The sequence below is a fragment of the Phasianus colchicus genome, chromosome 2 (genome assembly GCF_987193195.1).
Source record: "Phasianus colchicus chromosome 2, bPhaCol1.hap1.1, whole genome shotgun sequence".
Classification (NCBI taxonomy): domain Eukaryota; kingdom Metazoa; phylum Chordata; class Aves; order Galliformes; family Phasianidae; genus Phasianus; species Phasianus colchicus.
The window spans coordinates 55383485-55404421 of NC_143437.1; the positions used below are offsets into that span (position 1 = coordinate 55383485).

Here is a 20937-nt window from a genome sequence, read left to right on the forward strand (position 1 = left end):
GTAAGTAGATTTGGGTATTACTGTGTGTTTACTTTTATTTTAAAATTTTCTTAGTGGAGAAATTAGACTCCATAAAACTGCTACATGTATAATTGTGAAGAAGAAAGATGTCCTAATAATTAAAGGTAGAAATATTAGTGTTGGAAGATCATCTCAAAACACTGTTGTATTGTAGGCCTTCTGTGTGATGTTGGGTATGCCTTTTAGAATAAAATAGCTAAAAATGACTAGGTTACTCTAGAGCTTAAGGCAACGTGAAAAATAATACTCTAATCTCCTAAAGATTGCATTCCCTTTTAAAAATGGAATCTAGGCTTGAGAGTAACTTTGAAATTTTAACATTCATGTATTTCTCTTAGTTTCATATTGGGAAGTGCCTGGAAAAGTGTTTTCATGTTAAAAGTATAATGAAAATTGTCATCATGTATATTGAATAATGCAATTATGTACATATTATGGTTGTATTGAGCAAGTGGTGAGATTTTTTTTAACCTAATTCTTGATTACTTTCTTGTTTTAATAGTTGTGAATGTAAAGCTCTACTAACAGATTGCAAGAAGTGAGGTTGACAAAATCACTGGAGTTAGTGAGGTTGGATGGGACCTGAAGAGTGTCTAACCCAATCTCACTAATAAGAGGATAAGAGTAGGTTGCTCAGGCATTGTCCAATTGTGTTTTGAACGTCTCCAAAGGGAAAAGTCCGTGTCTTCTGTAAGCAACATGGTCTAGTGTTTGTACATCTTCAAAGTATGGGAAAAAAAAAAAGAAGCTTAGCTGTAAATAGAATATCCTGTATTTCAGTTTGTGTCCATTGCTTCTCATCCTATCATTGAGTGAAACTTAGAAAAACCTAACTTTCATCAGGTACATACATTGATAAGATGCATCTGAACATTCTCCTCTGAAGAGTTTTACGAAGGAATGCTCTTTGTAAATGATTCATTCTCAATTTCATGGGCTCCCTTCTTTCCCTCACTGTAGAAAATCAACAGTCCCTGGTTTTCTACATGAAATTGCCTGTGGGAAATACCTTTACTCTCTGACAGCATGAGAAACCATATCTGTTTATAATGTACTTGTTTGTGTTCTCTCTTGTCATGGGCTACCACCCCCAGAGATCTCACTACTGAATGTATTGGATTGTGTGTTTGAGCTAGCTGAAGGCTTTCTAGTCCTAAAAGTGACTCTTTGTTACTGTAAATGGTAAATTATAATGACCGTGCTAGAAGGTTAAACGTATCCACTCAATGAAAGCCTGAAATCTGTAGATGAACTGAAATAACTTGTAGCCTTTTTTTTAAAGTAGATGTTGATGTCCTATCAGAACCATTTCAGAATAGTGAAGAGTTTAGTTTCAGAGAGAAAATTGGACATGCATATTTAATCTCTTTAAGGAGTTAACATGATATGCAATTGCACAATTATTTTAAGTCATCTTATCAGTAGAATACAGCACACCTTTAGCCATGTATTCCTAGTATTTTCTGTTTATCAGTTCTAGAGATCTTTGCAGGGTAAGTCAGATCAGTGAACTGATCCAGCTGAAAATCAACCTACAAAAGCAAATGATTAATATTAATTTAAATCAATTATCTAATCTAACCCATCTGATAGCTGCTAATACACTAGAGAAATGAGAGAGAGCCTGGGAAAATAAGGGTGGAGAGGTTAGCAGCAGGACTACTGCTTTGACCACAGCCCACAGTTACACTGGCTTAAATCTATCGATAAACCACAGAGTCAGATACCCGGGAATGATAAGTTTGCACGTCATCATTAACTTTTCATTCCATGCATGAGAAAAGAGGGGGTGGAGGTCACAGATCAACACAATTCACTTTGATGGCTAGTTGTTCTGAGCTGTCCTCTTTCAACTTTTAAAAATCTTTTTGAATAATGCTGTCCTGTCACTCAGGTATGTGATCAGCATTTTGTTTCAGACATTAGGGTTCCTTTCGTATAAAGGTTAGTTTCACATCATACAAAGCTATTCTACACATCTCAGAGATACTGTCTTTCTGTTCACACAACCTAAACTCTCGCTTGGGCAAATATGCTCTTGCAATATGATCTTCAAAGCATCCAAAGCTTGCCAAACGTAATCGTATCTCAGATATATTTATTCAGAATATCGTTAAAAGTAATGCTGTGTCTTGTAATATAAATCACATTGCAATTCTCCTGGCTTATGTCCATTGCTTCTGCAGTAACCTTTTAAAAATTACTGTTCTCTTGGAGGGCTGTTTTTAGCCTATTACTATTTTTCTTGCCTCAAAATCTGCATCACAGTATAATTTCCTTCTCCACTTTGCACTTCTTCCATACCTCTTCCAGCTGTATGTGATGTTGGAGGTGTTCTATTGCAAGCTGAGATGCTGGTTTAAATCCTATTGCCAGTTCTGTCTTACATGATGCTTACAAATTATTTAACAAACTAGTTCATTTTTTAGATCATTATGACTATGCTGACCAGTACTTTCTCAATGATAAAGATTCCTACTCTTAAGTAGGAAAATGATGTTAAAATATTAACATTAACAGTAAAAGATGTTTGTCTAAAATTTGTTGATTCTTCTGCTGCTTTTGTAATGAAGTAAATAATAGCCTGAAAAGTTTAAGGGGAGATGCTAGATAAACTTACACATTACTGAGTTGCAGTTAAACTCATAAAGCATAATGAAAACATTTTTGGCAGAGCTTGGAATAATAGTACTAATTTCCACATTTTCTTTGAAGCCCCGAATCGGGAAAACTCAAATACCTGTATCTGTATCTATTCTCTATATCTAAGTATATACTTTTTTTTTTTTTTTTAATGAAAGACAAAGGTATAAACTTTTATGAGTAATTTCAAGTTCATTTAAAAAGTAGGGAAAATAAAGGGTAAGAGTTGCACTCAGCAAAAAGTGGGTGCTTACATATTTGGGAATGACTGTTTATTTTCCTGAGATACAGGAAAGGGCTGAGACAAGAAGTTGTCTAAAATTGAAGTATCTTCTACATTTACAAACTATTCTTTATTTTCAGCTTGGCTACAAAGAAATATATAGGTGCTACAAATTACAGAGAGAAGATTCACAGCACTTTAACCCCATGTGGTACATTTCTTTTTTCTGGAAGCGAAGATGGAAAAGCATATGTATGGAATCCAGAGACAGGTAATTATCTTATGATTTTAACTGAATTTGTCAAGATTGAGAGGAAAAGGTTTTGTAAGCTTTACTGAAACACTTTTGATATGAGGTGAAACCATCAGTAAGATGTTCTTAAATCTTGGAGCCTTAGCTCCATCTTTCAAGTAACTCATTAATTTCTAGTATCTAATTGTTTAGAGGAAACAAATAAGTAGAGAGAGAATTTGTGGTATTCAGCAGGAGTGGAACATCTTAAGCTGAGCTAAAGTTCCACAGTTCGCGTGTGCAGATAAGCATCTTGAAATACACAAAAATGCTTTAAGTCAAATCAGTTTTCTTGTTGATTGTTTTTGATTTGATTTAGATTTGGGTGGTTGTTGTGTTTTTTCTTTTTTAATTTGGGGATTAGGCTATTGTTGTACAAAATGTTTCTCATTTCCCAGGGCTGATAAGAGATTCTGAGTGTGTTAGGCCTTTGGAGTATAACGGTTCTTCATAAATTATTCCTCAGACTTAATAATTTTAAAATAACTTTACTACCAAAATATTTCTGGAATATATCTAGATGAGAAAAGATAAAGACTTTGTAATCTTGATTGTATGAGGTAACAGCAAAAAAAGAACCAGCAAAAGGTAACAAATGCTCTCTAGTTTTCTTGACAAAAACTTGTCCTTGATTATGATGTAAAGAATTTTTTAAAAGGAAAAATACTAAATAATTTAAAACTGGCAGCTAGGCAACAGTTTCATTTTGAATTTCTTTCTATGTTTCCAACTAGATCAGCTCACATCCATGCCACTACATAATTTGTCTCAAAACTTAATATAAGTAGATAAATACAATACGAGAGAGAGAGACTGTGTTAATGTATTTTCGCTCAGCTTTCACTCTTTCTTACTTTATGTACTATGTATATATTCACACACAATGTGATCATCTGAAGTGCAAATTTTATTTCATTTTTTTAAATCACGTTTTGGTCAATTTTCACTCCCATGGTCAATATTATCTAATTGATATCCACAACTAAGACAGTGAAATAAAAGCACGAGCACATGCTGTGTAGCACCACCTTTCCAGAACTTGCTTACCAGAAGAGCACAGTTCAGCTAACCTGATGCATCCTCTGGGGTTTCCTATAGCTGTTGCAACACTGCTAACCTTTCTGACTTCTTGAATAACTCAAAAGCTTGCAGTACTTTTTTGTTTTGCGTCACGTAATACTTTTCAACAAGGAAATTATATGAAGAACGTTTATTTAAAGTGGTGGTCGGTGCATTTTAAAAATATAAGCCTTAACCAACTCAAGAAGTAGTATACTCTCTAAGTACTTGACTTTTTTTCTATCTACAGTCATATATCATTGAAGTTGTTCAGCTGAATGTTTGATTCTATTTTAATAGTGTAGAAATGATTTAGCTTACAGCTTCAGAATCATTACCTACTTCAAAAAGGTAAACAAAGCCTTTAAGTGTTTTGGCACTCTGCAAAATACTGCAGTTAGTCAGCTGTATCAAATACATTTCCATGATACCAATAACTTTGTTTCACTTCTGTAGGAGATCAGGTGGCAATATATTCTGAACTTTCCTTCACATCTCCACTTCGTGACGTTGCCTTTCATCCACATGAACATATGGTGTCATTTTGTGCCTTTGGTCAAAACCAACCAATACTTGTATATATCTATGATTATAAAGGTACAGTACAAACTCTCTTTATACATATACATGTAATTTTTTTTATTTTAATAGTTATTTGCCTAGTGTTTGTACTTCTTTAAGAAAAAAAGAAATGGTCAATTGATCATAGTAAATATCCTTATCCTGGGAGATACCAAAACATGACTGGACTTAACCCGGAACAGGAAATTGGATTAGACACCACAAGTCTTTCTACTTCAACGATAGATGTATTATTGTATGTTATTGTTGTGTGATGTTGTGTGATTCTCTCAGCACTTCTTGGCAATTAGGCAGCGTTGTACAGACACAGTGATCACTCTGACAGTAATGCCTCCTGTTTATTTCCATGGAAACTGCAACAGGTATGAAGAACTATTTGATAGAGCAAATTCTCAGCTATAAAACACTTATTTTTCAACTTAGTCACCAGCATTAGCAATGCATTTTCATTACTGATGAACAAGCACCAGTTTTCTGTGCTTGTGAAAATCTGCACCAGTGGAAGTGATCCACTGGTTCACAAGTGCTGTGACTGCTTGGAAAATGTTGCCCACGCAGTCCATCTTTCAATCCAAACATATGGAAGTGAGAATGTACCAAATCTGGACAATACAGTGAGTGTGGTAAGATAGTCTGCAGTTGCCAAGGTTGGCAATTTGCTCTTCAGATGGGTTTAGGGTCTGCTGTCGTGTTGCAAGAGAAAGGTTGTCTTAAGTTTGAACATTCAGTTTAGTCAGTATCACAGCGTAGCTGTCAGAGTTCATGGTTTGTCTGGGTACAGGAAAAGGATTACCCCTTTACTATCCCAGAGGACAATGCACATCACTTTACCTGCTGAGGGCTGTGTCTTGAACTTTTACTTCAATATGGAATTCACCTCACTACTCCATGGACGACTGTTGTGACTCCTGCTTAGACTGGTGACACCATGTCTCTTGACTGGATTGCATCATTACCAGGAAACTGTCACCTTCCACCTAATACTAGTTCAATAGTTCCTGACAAACTTGCATAGGGAAGTCTTTCTTTTCTTGTGTGATTATGTGTGGGGCCCACATGGCATAAACTTTGGTGGTGATGTTTGAATATTGCATTCTTTCCAATGCATTGAAGTTGATCTTCAGTTCTATTTGCAGTTCCCTGGTTGTAATGCGCCGATTCACACAGATGAACTGATCTAGACATTCTTCATTTCATGGTGTAACAACTGTGTCTGGCCATCTGGAATGTGGCGTGTACCACTCACTGTGTTCACATCTGCTCTTTAGTCTCTGTAAACATTCAGCAAGTGTCATAGAATCACTAAGGTTTGAAAAGACCTCTAAGTAGATCTTATATTCCAGTCATCCACCTACCATCAATATTTCCTCACTAAACCATGTCCCTTAGTTCCACATCTAAGCATTTCTTGAACACCTCTTGGGATGGTGAGTCGACCACCTCCCTGAGCAGCCTGTTGCAGTACCTGACCGCTCTTTTGGAGAAGAAATTTTTCTTTAATAGCAACAGGACTAGAGATAATGGCTTCAAGCTGCGCCAGGGGAGATTCAGGTTGGATGTTAGAAAAAGTATTGGTGGTAGGTGAAAGTTGGACTACATGATCTTGGAGCTCTTTTCCAACGTTGGTGATTTGATGATTCTAAATATCCAAACTTAACCTCCCCAGTGCAACTTGAGGCCATTTTCTCTACTTCTATTGCTAGTTATTGTGAAGAGGAGGTCAACACTTCACCACAACCTCCTTTCAGGTAGTTGTGGAGAGCATTAACGTCACCCCTGAGCCTCATCCTCTCTAGACTAAACAGTCCTAGTTTCCTGAGACACTCCTCATAAGATTTGTGCTCCAGACCTCTCACTAGCACAATTGTCCTTCTCTGGATGCACTCCAGGTTCTCCTTTAGTGAGGGGCAGAAAACTGAATACAGTATTTGAGGTGCAGCCTCACCAAAGCTGAGTACAGGAGGATGATCACCTCTCTGCTCCTGCTGGCTACGCTATTTCTGATGCAAGTCAGGATGCCATGGTTGATGAATGTCAATGGGTGCTGTTTTTTCTTCACAGAGGAATTCCATTTCATGCTTTGTTTCATATATGCTTCCATGTTAGATGCCATTTTGTCAGACTGTGCCCCTCTCTGTCTGTTTCATGGCAAAAAAATGTAACAGGATGTTAGTGGGAAGGTTCAGCCTCTACTGCCATACCACCAACATCCACCTCTGACATCTTGGGCCAACAGAATAGGAGGCATTATTTTCAGAGCAGCCTTTGTATTACTTAAAATCCCCTTGTCAATATGAAGGTGGATTATGAAGCCAGGAAGTAACATTGTTCTGAGAATTAGTGAACAGCTTAAAAAATCTCAGTATTTCATGTTGGCTTTGTTAGTAGCGTAGAAGGTAATTGATATATGAGATCATATAGATTTTTTTAATTAATGTTAAGCTTCTGATGTGAATATGTGGCAGATGATGTTTATTTCTCATGTTATCTACTTGTTAAAGAGAAGATGGTCAGAAATGTTAGCTGTGAGTTTGTGGTCCGCAGAACAAAATCCAGACTGTCATTTGCACGTTTATCTGGCTTTGTGTTTTGTGGCTAACTTTAGCAGTGTCACTGTTTCAACTAAGGATGTATTATTAGATTTTCATAGTAGATAATGTGAATGAGAATTAAGCATTAAATTTTGCTTATCTCTGACAGATTCTTTTGTTTAATTTGTTTGCCATGAATGTAGGTTTATAAAGCTAATCCTGACTTTATAACTTTGCTTTTTAAATAACATGCACTACTGAGATTACTCATATCAAATCTCACAGTTCAAGTTATTTGTCTATTGAACCACTTGACTTTTACAGGAAAGTAAAGTGGAATGACTTTGCAGTCAATATTTAGTACTAAACTTCAACCTAGTATGGTACATGCATTCTAGAGAGCAATGGAAAATTTGTCAGTTGAAGGATTCCTTTAAAACAAATTTAGTACTTTTCAGTAGGCAGTGAATCTTTAAAAAGCTAATAATGTATGTGCACGTATATTTAGAGATCACACTGATATCACACTGGTAGTTATTTGTATCATCTGACTTTAACTAAGTCACTGGTGGCAGTAAGATTTTGCATAGGTTGTGGTTTTTTCTACGTTGTCTGTTACTAACTTTTTGTTCCTTTTCTGGCTGAAAGCACACACTGCTTTCAGAAGATAGTCTTATTGCTGCAGTGTTGAAAGAGTTAATCATACAGTAATATTAATTTTAGTCATTGACACAGTTTTTTTCAGACTCCAACAGTATGTTTTACACACACCAGAAGTTTTATAAATACCTTGGACAGAAGTTACATGTAAAATTCTGTTAACATTTATTGACTTGAGAAAATTACAAAATTCAAATTATTTGTTTAAATGAGAGTGCACGCAGCTTCCATCGAAAGTATCCTGTTCTAGATGAGTCAGCTGCTTCCTAAGAAGAACTCCTGTACTTATACACGTGTCTAACAAAGAAAATTTCAGAGCAGGTATAACAAGCTTATTTGAACTTATTGCAAGCTATATATTTCCTCGCTTTTGAAAATATTTTCCCATCGTCAATGTTTCTTTGTGGAGAATGCCGTTGTTTATCAGCAATACCATAATATGAGTGCAGAATGAAAGGTTACTGAACAAAGATAACAGAAGGGAGGCATTGTGATTAGGAAGCATATGGGGAAAGTTTCATGTCTTTTTGAGGTTTTCTCCTTAGCACTATTAGTACAAATTCTGATGGTGTTTCACTGAAGATGTGACTGGCAAAATGATAGAGGTCACTGAACATTTTTTTTCTCTTGACAATGTAAGTCTTCACCTGTCACATTAATATTGGTTGTTTTCACAGTTGCACAACAAGAAGCTGAACTTGTAAAGGATCTCAGCTCATCACTTAGCACAGCTGCACCAAGAGGCCCGCAAATTATTAGCAGTTTTTCTGAAATTCCTATGCAAAAAAGTTCAATGATGTCTCCAGCAGATCAGTTTGCCAGTGTTGCAAGAACATCAATGCGAATGCAAAAGCTGAAACAAAAACTTGATTCTGTAATGGTAAGTCATTTTTTTTCTATTTTGCAGGAGTATGCAGTTTTCTCAAAGTTCATATTCTTATAGTAGTTTATGTAGCAAAACATATGTGTATAGTCTTGAGATCTCTTCAGAAATGAATACATATTTCTGTAATGTTGTTGCACCCCTGACTAACTCTTTAGAAGAGATCAATCACATAAAGCTTAACACTTGGTTGTTTTTTTTGTTTTTTTTATAAATTACTGGTGGTTAGGAATGGATTTTTTCAATGCCTATTGCCATTCATACTGTCTACTCCCTGGATCACTGTAGCTAAGCTTTAGAAAAGTTGTTGGTTATTATTTCTTTTCATCTATTCACCTATAGAACTGTTTGGCCTAAGGAACAGGAGTTTCATGTCAGAGGATTGACTGTGTAGGGCTCAACTATGTGGGATGAATTGCCTTCTGTTGGTCGTAGCCATTTCCAGTAAGCTCCATAAAAGGAGTTTGGTCCCACTTCACGATGAAACTGAAAATGATCAGAAAAGCATATGGTACCTCCAGAAAAACATAGTTAAGGGAAAATGTAGCTGCAAGGGGCAGGAGGTACAGAAGGTGCAAAGGGAAGCACATGAGGAGGCATGTTTGGAAATAAAGAAGAAAGGATTTGAGGAAGAAACACAGAGCCATGCACAAATGGAGCTACAGAATGAGATAATGGAAAAGGCACAAAGGGAAGCATGAGAGAAGGTGTGTGAGGACACAGAAGAAAAGATAGGAGTATGTACATCCCTCAAAGAACTGCAACCCGTGAGAAATCCCTGCTGGAGCAGGTACAACTCCTGAGGGGACTTTGACCTGTAGAGGACCCACACCAAAGCTATTGAAAAGGGTAAGAAACAGTGACAGACCAAGAAATACTGCTAGTCACTAACCCATCTTCTGCACTATACATTGCTTTACCTTTTAAACGGACTAAGTGTTACACAGCATTAAAACAAGGCAGCTAGAGACTACAAAAAGGGAAGATGTGTTTCAAATGAAGTTGAAGCAGATAAAGAGGAAGGAGAGATGTTTTCTTACAGTATTTTTTTTTACTGCCTTGCTTGTTTCTCAGTAATTAAAAGCTTTTGTAATTAACAATAAATTCAAGTAAGCAAAATTCACCAACTTCAGACTACCTCACTTTTGACAAGAATGCAAAATATTTCAAAACTGTGCAGTTATAATTAATATTCGCAATTACATGAACTGCATTTGGGTTTCCATGTATTATTTTTCATTTTAAGTACTTTTTAGTGCATGTTGATTTTTATGTAGCCTTAGGCTTTGTCTGCATTAATAATAGTGAAGCAGAAACATACTGGTCATTAGATAAAAGTACTTGTTACTGAGGACCCTGTAGCTATTCTCATCAAATTTTAGAGGTTTTCATTAGGATTATATCTAGTCTGGTTCTCTGGCCTATACATCCCCATTATGCTTTATTATGAGACAATGAGAGACATAATACGAAGATAATTGAGCATCTAACCTTGCATTTGGGGAAAATTCTTTAGAAAGATTTTCAGGGAGAAAAGATTCTTGCTCTTCTGCATGTCTTTTTCTGAAGAAGATGATGGAGATAATAAATTTCTTGAAGGTTTTTTTTGTTGTTGTTGTTACAGCAGTTTGATCCAAGGATTCTGGATTCTGGGAGACAAATCTGTTTTAGTAGGGTCATGTGACAGTTAGACTATAGAATGATGATTATGAGCTTTTAATTTTGGTTTCTGTAAAGTACATTGAGATCTTCTGACAAGAATTTTGTACTACATGTTTCCTGTAGTTAGATGAAATGGTGTAAACTTTGTGTGTTTAAGAGGATGACTTTCAGCTGCTATCGTTTTGTAATCCTAACCTCTCATTTTTAAATGACAGACCAGTTTAGGATGAACAAGTCCACTGTTAGCAGAAGTGTGACCAAAGTCTTGGACAGCATCCTCCAAGCCCTCTGCTTGTGGACCATATATTAGGGAGATTTTGGAAAGGTCATCTGAACCCTTTCGCTGTATGGGTTTCTAAACAGTGCAGGACGGCATTTGAAAAAGTCCACATCCAGTCTGATCTCTGTCCCACGGAAGTCTGTGAATGATGATGATCCCTCACAGGGATTTTTTAAGTTATAAGAAGAGGAATTTTACAGCAGAGCAGGACCTCTGTAGCCAGGATACGGACGTGCTGCCAAAAACACCTAGCTGTCCTCCCAAATCTTTCAAAAACAGCCTTCATCTTCTGAACTTTATCCAGCGTTCATCACAGGTTCTTCTTATGTTTAGTGATGGTCCTGAAATCAGCAGTTTGCCAATACCAGTGGTATAAAGTTCTTGTGCTTACAGAGGAGTTTTTGAATGCTCACTATAAATTGTTGAACAATGTCATTTCCTTGGGTGGGTAGCACTGCTCTGGGTGACTGAAGAGGTATGTTACCACTAGATGAAACAAACAGTTAAAGAAGAGCAGTACTAGAAAGAAAAGCCTTAGCACAGGGAACATCAGCAGAAGGAAGGGCTTATAAAAAGGAGAGAAGGACAGTAAGCAAGAGAAATCCAGTTCTTGTAGATTAGAATCGCTCTGCAGTGCAAAGTGCACACAATAAGTGACAATGACTCTGGGATATACTCAAAAAGTGCATTACTTCTTCAAGTTAAAGATATGAATGTAGATGCACTTTTAGTTTTACTTTCTTGGAAAGTAGTCATGCATGTAGATTGAAAGACTGCTTGATTCTGCTATGCATGGGAACGTTTTACATGATTTTTCAGTGAATCTCACATGATGCTTCTGCCTTGACTTGCAGGCATAGTATAGGCCTTCCTTTTCTTTGGAAATTTGTTAAAGATTTGCTTAAATAACTATAGGAGTTGGCTTTATAGTTTTTAGTAATCAGTCTTCCACTTAAAGTTTTGTTAAAGGAGTTCAGTCTGCACAACTTGGATAAAATAATACAGTGACTGTTCCATTTCTGGACCATACAGCTTACTTACCACAGCAAAGGTGGCAGTTTCTTAAAACCTCCAGTGCAAAGGCACGCTCAGATTATATAACCAGTGTAAACAACCAGGTAAAACCAAATTGTTCCATGAGTAGCACAACATATGAAGTATGGTTTCCTGTGGTTTTCATTTGTCTCCTTCCTGCCTGGATTTTATTGCATTTGATAGAGGTTGTTTTTTGCCAGCTTTTGCCAAGGTTTCTCTTAATGTATAGACTTATTCAAGTTCTTGTTTTCTATTCTACAATTTACTTTCATCAAACTCACCACCCAGCACCTCACTGTGCTCACACCCACTGTTTGGTCTCCATAAAAATTCAGCGTCAGTGAATGTTAATGGATGCAATTTTTTCTGCATGGAGGGATTCAGTAACACGTTTGCTTCATATGCACTTCCATGCAGGATAACATTTTGTCAGGCTGCCCCTCTGCTGCCATCTGTCACACAGCAACAACATATAACAGAATATTGATGGGAAGGTTCAACCTCTGTTGTCATACCACCAGCATCCACCTCTGATGTCATGGGCCAGTGCAATAAAATAGGTGGCATTGATTTTGGGGCAGCACTTGTATTACTTATTTCTGCCTTGGGGAATTAATGCTGAGATACATTTATATTCTCAGAAGTTTTTGATAGAAAAACACTTAACCCTTCTTTAGACATAGAGAGGTCACTTAAATGCTTTTCTTTCAGTGTTTCTATTTATGTACTTAAAATTTCACTTCCACCTATCAATCAAAATATGTGTTTATATTTTTCATAATGAGGATAATATATGATATGTAAAAACAGAGAGAAGTGCTTCTTGTAGAAGTAAAATATCCTAGCTGTGATTTTTTTTTTAAATTATTTTTTTTGGGGGGGGGTCGAAAACTCCATGCAATAACTTGAAAGAGAAAAAAATCTTAATGACAACATCTGTTTATACTCTGTAGTACTAATCCTGGAATCAATTACATGTTGGTTGCCTCATCTCTTAGTATGTGAATAATTCTAAATTAAGGATGCTTGGCTTTTCCAGTCATCTTCACAGCATATTTCTGTGTAAAAATACTATGAAAATGTTATAGAAATGATTGCCAAAATTCTGTTACTCAAATTTTTCAATGCTATATGCGGAATTCTTTCCTATACAATGGACTACCAACAACTGTTTGGTGGCTTTTTTTTGGTTCCTTGACCATATTACTACACCAGAATTCATTGAGAGAGTAGGTACTGGGAGAACATCCAGAAGTATTTTACCTCAGATTACGTTTAATATATTGAACTTTGATGATGAAGCTGTATGACTGTATTTTGATACCTGATACTTCTGGTATGTACTATTTTTCTTTCCATGACTTTCACTTTATATAGAAAGTATGTCAGACATGAGAAACGTATTGCAGTCATTTTCTGGCATAAATTTATAGCCATTGTAACTATTTTATCTGAGGATGAATGAAGATGATGATAAGCATTTTAATGTGTGTGGATTTTGCTGATTGATCCTTTAATTTTATTTATTAAAATTAGTTTTCTTGCCAGTAATGTTTGTCTAAAATTAAAGAAATGTTACTGTTTTCTCCCTGCTGAACAAAGAAAACAGGGACATCTGAGCAATGTCATGTTTATTCAAATCATATATAGAGCAGAGAAAGCTTGGCTCAGTCATACTGGTAAAAGAGAACAAATTATATCTGCTTGTGCAAACAGCCTTATTATCACCAAAGTGTGGAGAAAGCAGCTTTTGTTAACAAGGACATTTTATGGGAGAAAAGACCATAAATGTACACTGATTCAATTCACTTGATTGCCCACTTTTTAAATTAATGTTTATTGGGAGTGGAGATACTTTCCTTCAACATGTTGGGTGTGGGAGGAACGCAGTTTGTGGCTCAAATCAAGAGGAGTGTGGATGCCCCCTTCCTTGGAGATATTTAAGGCCTAGTTGGATGGGGCCCTGGGCAGTCTGATCTAGTACTTGATCTAGTGGCTGACAACCCTGCCTGTGGCAAGGGGATTGGAACTTGATGGTCCTTGGGGTCCCTTCCAACCCAAGCCATTCTATGCTGATTTTATGATATGCATGATTAAACCTCAAATGATTTTAGTAGTTTTGCAAATTCCTTTGAATTTTCTGTTAACTGGAGTAAGCAATTCATTTCTTATTCAAACAAAAAGAGATTAACTACAGATTTACATTCAAAAGTGCTGCTTTATTATGAGGAAATTGTCAGGGTTGTTTTGGGTTTTTTTTGCTTTCTCTACGTGTGCTTTACAGTTAATCTCTGGAGTAAGCAAATGAAGACTAGTCAACACAAATTAGATTACAATTTTTGTTTAAGTGCTTCATTTTAGAAGCAATGTAATGAAATGCAAACTGGTTTCTAGAAATTCACTTTTCTGTGGTCTAGAATAATAGGGATGATAATGAGATTTTCACCAGGAAAAAAAAAAAAAAAAGAAGAAGAAAACCTGATTTCTTTACTTTTCCAGAGATGTTCAAAAGGTGAAGTTCTACCTAGGAAAAATTTATATGTGGTAGGAAGAACCTAGAGTTTAAGCAAATGCTTTGGTAAAGATGAATTAACGCTGGGAAGGAGCTTACAAATGTCTGACTATTTACATGGTTACCTGAAACTGCATGCTGTGTTTAGGATTATGTCCTAATGGCTTTTACCATCAAATGGAGAGGAATTTGTTTCTATACATAATTAAGCAGCTGTCAGTCAAAGAGTTTCTGGTGTCTGTTTTCTTTAGAAGGAGGAGAAATAAAATCACAAGACAATATTTGGGTCCATTTTGAATGAAATGCAAGTTGCATCTATTTTCATTTCCATGAAAAGGTTATTTGCTTTCTTTAACTAGTAAAGAAAAGTCATGGATTTTTTTTTTTTATCCTATCCTATTTTTGATAGCAAGAATCAAAACCAACCTTGATGGAGTCCCTTTATGTATAGCCTACAGGGTTTTACTGTGCTAAGATCTAGTTTTTACTTCTTATGCTGATGCCATTCTGCTATCATGTGTATTTCCATGCATGTTTGCATGCTGAAGAAATACCAGTTTTCTCCAAACCAGGAAAGATCATACTCTCTGAGTATGACTGAGTGAAGCTGCATGGTATAGCAACTGTTTTGTACCTTGAACAAAGAATTTGGTTTTCCTTGTGACTAAAAGAAAGAAGCTTAATACTTTTAATTCTTAACAACAACAACAAAATCTTAAAAAGGATGAAAGGTTTTGCGGTAAGCTTGTCATTGAAATTCAGGAACTCTGTGACGTTACTTAGGACTGGAATATATATAATTGCTGTGAGTTGAGATACATCTGCTACAGACAATGGCTTTGTCCGTACTGAACAAAACTGAAAGAGTGAGAGGTGGTATAGAGCTGGCCAACTTGATTTGACTTGCAAGTAAGAATGTATATATGGAAATCTTGCTTTGTATTGATTGGAAAGATCATAAAATTGCATTCTTATGAAAAAAAAAAAAGAAGGTCCTTGTCAGCATGTGAAGTTTTATAGTATTCTGTTTTTCTGTCTCTCAGAATTTAGTTTTAATGTAAAAACTAGTTCTACTGAAAGTGCTTATTTGCATAATTTGCATAGAGCTCCCCAAACACAAAAAAAGAAAAATGCAAATCAGCTTTGTTTAAACTTGGCAAAAATTATCTAGGTATCCTTTATTGCTACAAAAACTACACAAATGTTATAACTCTTAGTTTTACTCAATTCAGGATAGTAGCAAACTGTGTCTTTGATAAAACTGTGGTTTTTGCATGAAGCAAGCAAAGCCTGTTGTGAAAAATAAGTAGATTGATGGTTGGTCATCTTAGCCAACTTTGCTCGTTGTTGTAAAGATATTTAGCAACGTCTTCCCTCAGCATGAATTTCAAAAAAAAAAAAAAGTGAAAGATTGCTTCACTCTATTCTGTAGCCTTCTGTGTCCGTTGTAGGAGAATTAATTACTCTTCATAAGACATCATACTTTACCTAGAAACACCTATGTGAATCATCAGTTCTCATTTTAAAGCTGAATGATTCCTTTCTCTGTTATAATATTGTCAGCGATTTTTTTTCTTTCTGGACCTTTTAAGAGATTTAAATAATACTTGGGAGCATGGCACTGAGGTCATAAAAGCTCGTATTCTGCATTTAGTTCAGATGGGCAGTCTTGTATATTTCACCTGCAGTGAACTTCACTGCTATTAAGTGGAGGAATGCATCACTCTTGTGAGATTTCTTACATTTAAAATAGAGGTGTCCAACCTAACATAATATAATTCAAGCACCGCAATCAAGACAATTTTCTCTTGATTCCCTCCCCACTCCCTGGGATGAGCCAGAGAAGTTAAGTGTTTCTAAAAGCTAGTTTCAAATAGTTTGCTCTGCTTTCTTTAGTTTGATGACCAAAGGCTGATACATTCAACCTGTCTTTATTCCCTATTGCACTGGGAACCAATTGTTTGCTGTCAGAGGAATTCCAAAAAGTTTCATGAGTATTCTTAACTGGAAAGTATGCTTTTGTTCCATTGATGATGGGAAAAAAACTATAATGTGTGCCCATCACAGATTTCATGCAAGGGGCTGATCTTCTAGTTTGTCTTCCTGCAGAAATGCCCCCACTGTAGTTAACAGTCAGTAACAGGAGATGAAATACTGGGAAACTGAGCTCAACAAGTTTGCATAACAAGATTGCTTTTCTGTATTTGAGTAAAGATATAAGCTAATGGCTTTCTACTGTATTTGTGTGTATCAGAGAAAACTTCATATTAATGAAACTTAATTGCTTAGATATGTAGAATTTGCAAAAACCAGATTGGTTCTGGTGGTTGTTCAGAATAGCCCTTGCCGTTCTGCTTGCATTTCACAATTGCTGTTTATTGACATTCAGCTAAATTGAATATCTAGATGTGTTAATGCTTTTATATCATGTTCACTAGTTGTTCTGGTTGTGGTTGTGGTGAATGCCCATCCCTGGAGACTTTCAAGGCCAGCCTGGACCAGGCTCTGGGCAGCCTGATCTAACTGTGGATGTCCCTGCTCATTGCAGGGTAGTTGGACTAGATGGCCTTTAAAGGTCACTTCCAGCTCTAAGGATTCTATGATTCTCTCTGTCCAGTTTTGGTATATGGTCCTAAGACTTGTATGCAGTTGCTGAGAGGTTTTATCAGGTGCTTCTTTCAGCGCAGTTAAGTCCATTTTACTACCCTGTCCAAAACAGTTACATTAAAGTCTAGTATAATAATGTAGAAGAGATGATAACAGATATCTTCCATGTCTCAGTCAGGTTACTCAGCGTACATGATTGGTGCTGTATTACCTTCAACCCAGAACACCTGCCAGTGGCCAAATGCTTGGCTTTATTGAGACCCACTGAACTGTTTATTATATGGCGGAAATGGTACTTAGACAAATTATACTGCTTCTGGAAATAAGTTTGACTCTCTTTGCTGTCTCCATTTGTTAAATAAAATTTAAAAGCCAATAGATTGAAAATTAGAAAAATGTCACTGTGATATTTTGGACCCCCAAATGAAGTTTAAGTGTCTGATTAAAGATTACTGAAGCCTAAGAAAGCGCATCTCTGGAAGTAGGGTTTTAGTTGCATTAGGTGACCATACTAGATTGCGAAATGGGTCTGGGTTTTTGAAAGGATTAACAGTAATGGATTATTTAATGTAAAATAACTCTCCCCAAAATTTTAGTATTCAAATCGTTTTACAGGGGAAAGTTTCAAATATTTTAAGATCTATTTTCCTCACCTTTGGCTAGTTTACCAAAGGAAGCGAGATAAAACATTTAACAAATAGTGAAATTCTTTATTTGATTATGTGAAAACCTCTGATTGCCATATATTTTGCATAGCCTCTATGGGATAATGTATTGGGTACAGTTTGGGAAAGGTTTACGCATTGCACTAGCTTCATGTATGCCAGGAAACTCCACAGCAAATCAAATTTTAACTACATTATGTTTGTTGTTATGGAAATTATGACTACATGTATTTTTTGTGAAGCTTACTTGAAGGATGTGTCTGGTATTTTGGACAAAGTGTGCTATACTGACTTGCAGAAATAAGTTTGGTGTGTTAGGACTGATTTAAGACTTTTTTTTCATTTCAGACTAATATTATGTAATCTCTTCTTAGATGTTGCATTGTTTGAGTATTGAAAAGTGAGAAGTTATTTTAAATATTGCAGTTTATAACCGTATATAAATGCCATTTAATTTTTATGTACTAAGATGCAACAAGATGATAATTTAGACTTTTTTTTACACTTTTCACTACTTGAGAATTTGTGTTTCTGAAAAAATGTGATTTGTTTGTAGATCTGTCAATACTTTTTCCACAACTAAATGTCCAAAAAACCTACCCATGGAAATTGCTATTAGCTGTCTGCTTGTCTTGTATTTTTTCCTATATTTTAATAATTCTTTAGAATGAGTAATTGTTTCTCTATATGATGTTGCATCAAGTAACCCAGGAAATTACACGTTGGTTTCTGATTTGTCTTTCCTATTACAGACAAGCTCAAATCTCTTGCTTCCTGCTACATCATCGCTGTCGCCGCACTCCAAACTAAGACTGCCGAACACTTTGAGCACGCCATTGAATCCTCTGTATTCTTTCTCAGGTAAAAGCGGTATGTGTCTTTCTTTATATGATTACTCTGTCTAGTGAACGTGTCAAAACTTCCGTGACATTTTTTTTTTCTATCTTTATAAATTTTTCTTTGTAGCTCTTCCAGGGAGTGGCTAGTTTGTTAAATGTGATTATCACATTCCACCCATGAAGGGAGAGATATGTGACCAGATTTGCAAATCCCTACAGTTAGATTAAGGTGAAAAGCACTCAGAGTCCAAACACAATGATCAATTTTAATGAGAATTTCTGCAATGCAATTATCTTAAAAGTATTGGCACTCTTACAATTCTGTTTATCTAAGCTGTGCAGCTAAACCAGGCAACTTTATAGAGTCTTGCATTACTTAGCAACTTTAAAAGACTGGGGAAAAAAGGGAGAAAGAGAGAAAGAGATGGACTGAATAGGTGATCCCTGGCCAGGTACCAACATTTATCCAGCTAGTGGTGATCCTCTGTCTGTGAGAACGCTCATCCAGAATTCTCTTAGGAATTCTTGTATGCCTGCTAGATGTTGGGGTCCACAATTATTATCAATTGATCACTCTGTCCTCCTTGAACGTGGGAATTTGGGCCAGAATGAGATCATAGTATCTCTACAGTGCTCCTTCCTCCGACCACATCATTGAGCTGTTTGTCTATTGTCATAGTGATGGTTTTATCTTGCGCATGTTTGAGACAATTCCAGGCATACCACAGATAGAGTTTCTTGTAGATCTGCTACAGTGATATTGTATTTTTCTTTAAGTTGTGCATCTATTTATTAGTGCTGTAAGTTGCTAGAACAGTGTGTGATTGCCAACTTTTCTTAATTTAACATTTTTTTAATGTATCTTGAGCACAGGAACTGCAAAACAATGAAACTGTATTTTTAAAATCATACATATTAATGTAGGAAACCAGCAGTAAGAAAAGTAGTTTATTTAGCAGTACTGCTCAGTAGTCTGTTTGCACTTGTATTTTGTCCATATTTAAGAGGTGCTTTTTTTTCCTAAAACATTTTGTGTTCAAAGATTTTGAGGAAAATTTAAGCAATGAACCTGTGTGTTTTTGTGGTGCTTATTTTCCACGGTGGAATCTTAGTTTCCAAGTGTTTCTGGTTTTGCATCTTTGAGAAAAGTAAAAAGAAGTCTGTGAAATGGTGATCTGAAGAAAGGTAGCAGAGATTTAAAATGTTGATAGTACAGAAAGCAATGGTATCTATAATTATACAGAATTATCTCCTAATGGGAGATTGTTTTCTTTGCGAATCATGTTTGGATTACATTATATATTTATCAAGAATGAGTCCTTAGCATGTACCAGAAGATGAACCAATCTTGCAGTCACTTTTAGCTTCAGCACAAATGGTTAACTACCAATTAAGTTCTTCATTTGTTTTTCTATTTTATGAAAAGAGCTGTTGGAGCCATAATATTGATGTATTTCCGAGCAAGTGCTTGTTGCTTCTAGCACATGAAAATCTTACATAAAGAGGATACATATTCTGTCTTGTACTTATTCTGTTGTTACTTGTTAAAGTAAGTGGTTACAATAAGTGGGCTTGTCCTCTAAAGGACTTCAACATATACTTTGTTTCAAATGTGTATATGTAATAGTGCTCAAAGCAGCTCTCTTGGAGTTGTAGAAACACAGATGAACTTGTTGATGGAGACTTCTTAAATAGCATGTTCAAACAGATATGTGCTGAGATGTTTGTGTGCTTCCAAAACAGTTGTTGCAGAAAATGACTAATATCGCAACAAAATCCTTAGATACAGAGTGTTAATTATAGAGAAGTATAGTAAAAAGAAATACATTTTAATGGACTTTCTTCAGTCAATGAAGGCAGTAAGAAAATGAAGTTTTTTAAGAGAAAAAGACCATGAAAAATTCAGTGGCATATGAATGAAATAGATTTCCTTTAAGAAAATTTGAACAATCCTAAATGATTTTTATCTGTCATTTTGGAGAGTCTCAAGTTCTACTGATGTGACAGAATTGTCATCTTTGAAATGCAGGAGAAAGCTCTACTTACCTAGTTAGTCTTTCCCCATTTGTTATTAAGTGTGGTTTTAGCTATGAACTGCTAATTTAGTTTCACTTTTGGACATGATATAGTATATACTAAACCAGATCTACTTACCTGTGGAATGTGCTGGAAGAAGAAAACCTTTTTTTTTTATTTTTAAAATGTACGTATGCACTATTTTCTTATCGTAAAATAATATGGCATCATTAACTACCTGTAATACAAGAACCACTCATTTTTATTTAGTGGATGTTTGCCTCTTCCTGAGGGTTATGCTGGCTGTTACTCTTTCTTCCTCACACTTTCCTGTCACCTTTTTGCTGTGTATGTAATGCATCTCAAAACAAATTGCAGAATCCCCATTACAGTGGAATCCATAAAGATAGCATGTGTAAAGTCCTGT

The 20937-nt window shown here is 35.9% G+C and overlaps 1 protein-coding gene across 7 annotated transcripts in view; it reads left to right on the top strand.

Annotated features, from left to right (window-relative positions):
• AHI1 (Abelson helper integration site 1) overlaps window positions 1–20937 on the top strand; it is a 91114-nt gene that overhangs the window by 26975 nt on the left and 43202 nt on the right. For 6 of the 7 annotated variants that reach the window (XM_090135756.1, XM_090135753.1, XM_031610792.2 and 3 more), the window contains 4 exons: window positions 3028–3158; window positions 4695–4835; window positions 8689–8891; window positions 18408–18525. In XM_090135756.1, the coding sequence (XP_089991882.1) occupies window positions 3028–3158; window positions 4695–4835; window positions 8689–8891; window positions 18408–18525 (593 nt within the window). The remainder of the gene's footprint in view (window positions 1–3027; window positions 3159–4694; window positions 4836–8688; window positions 8892–18407; window positions 18526–20937) is intronic. The other variant, XM_031610799.2, reaches the window with a different exon arrangement.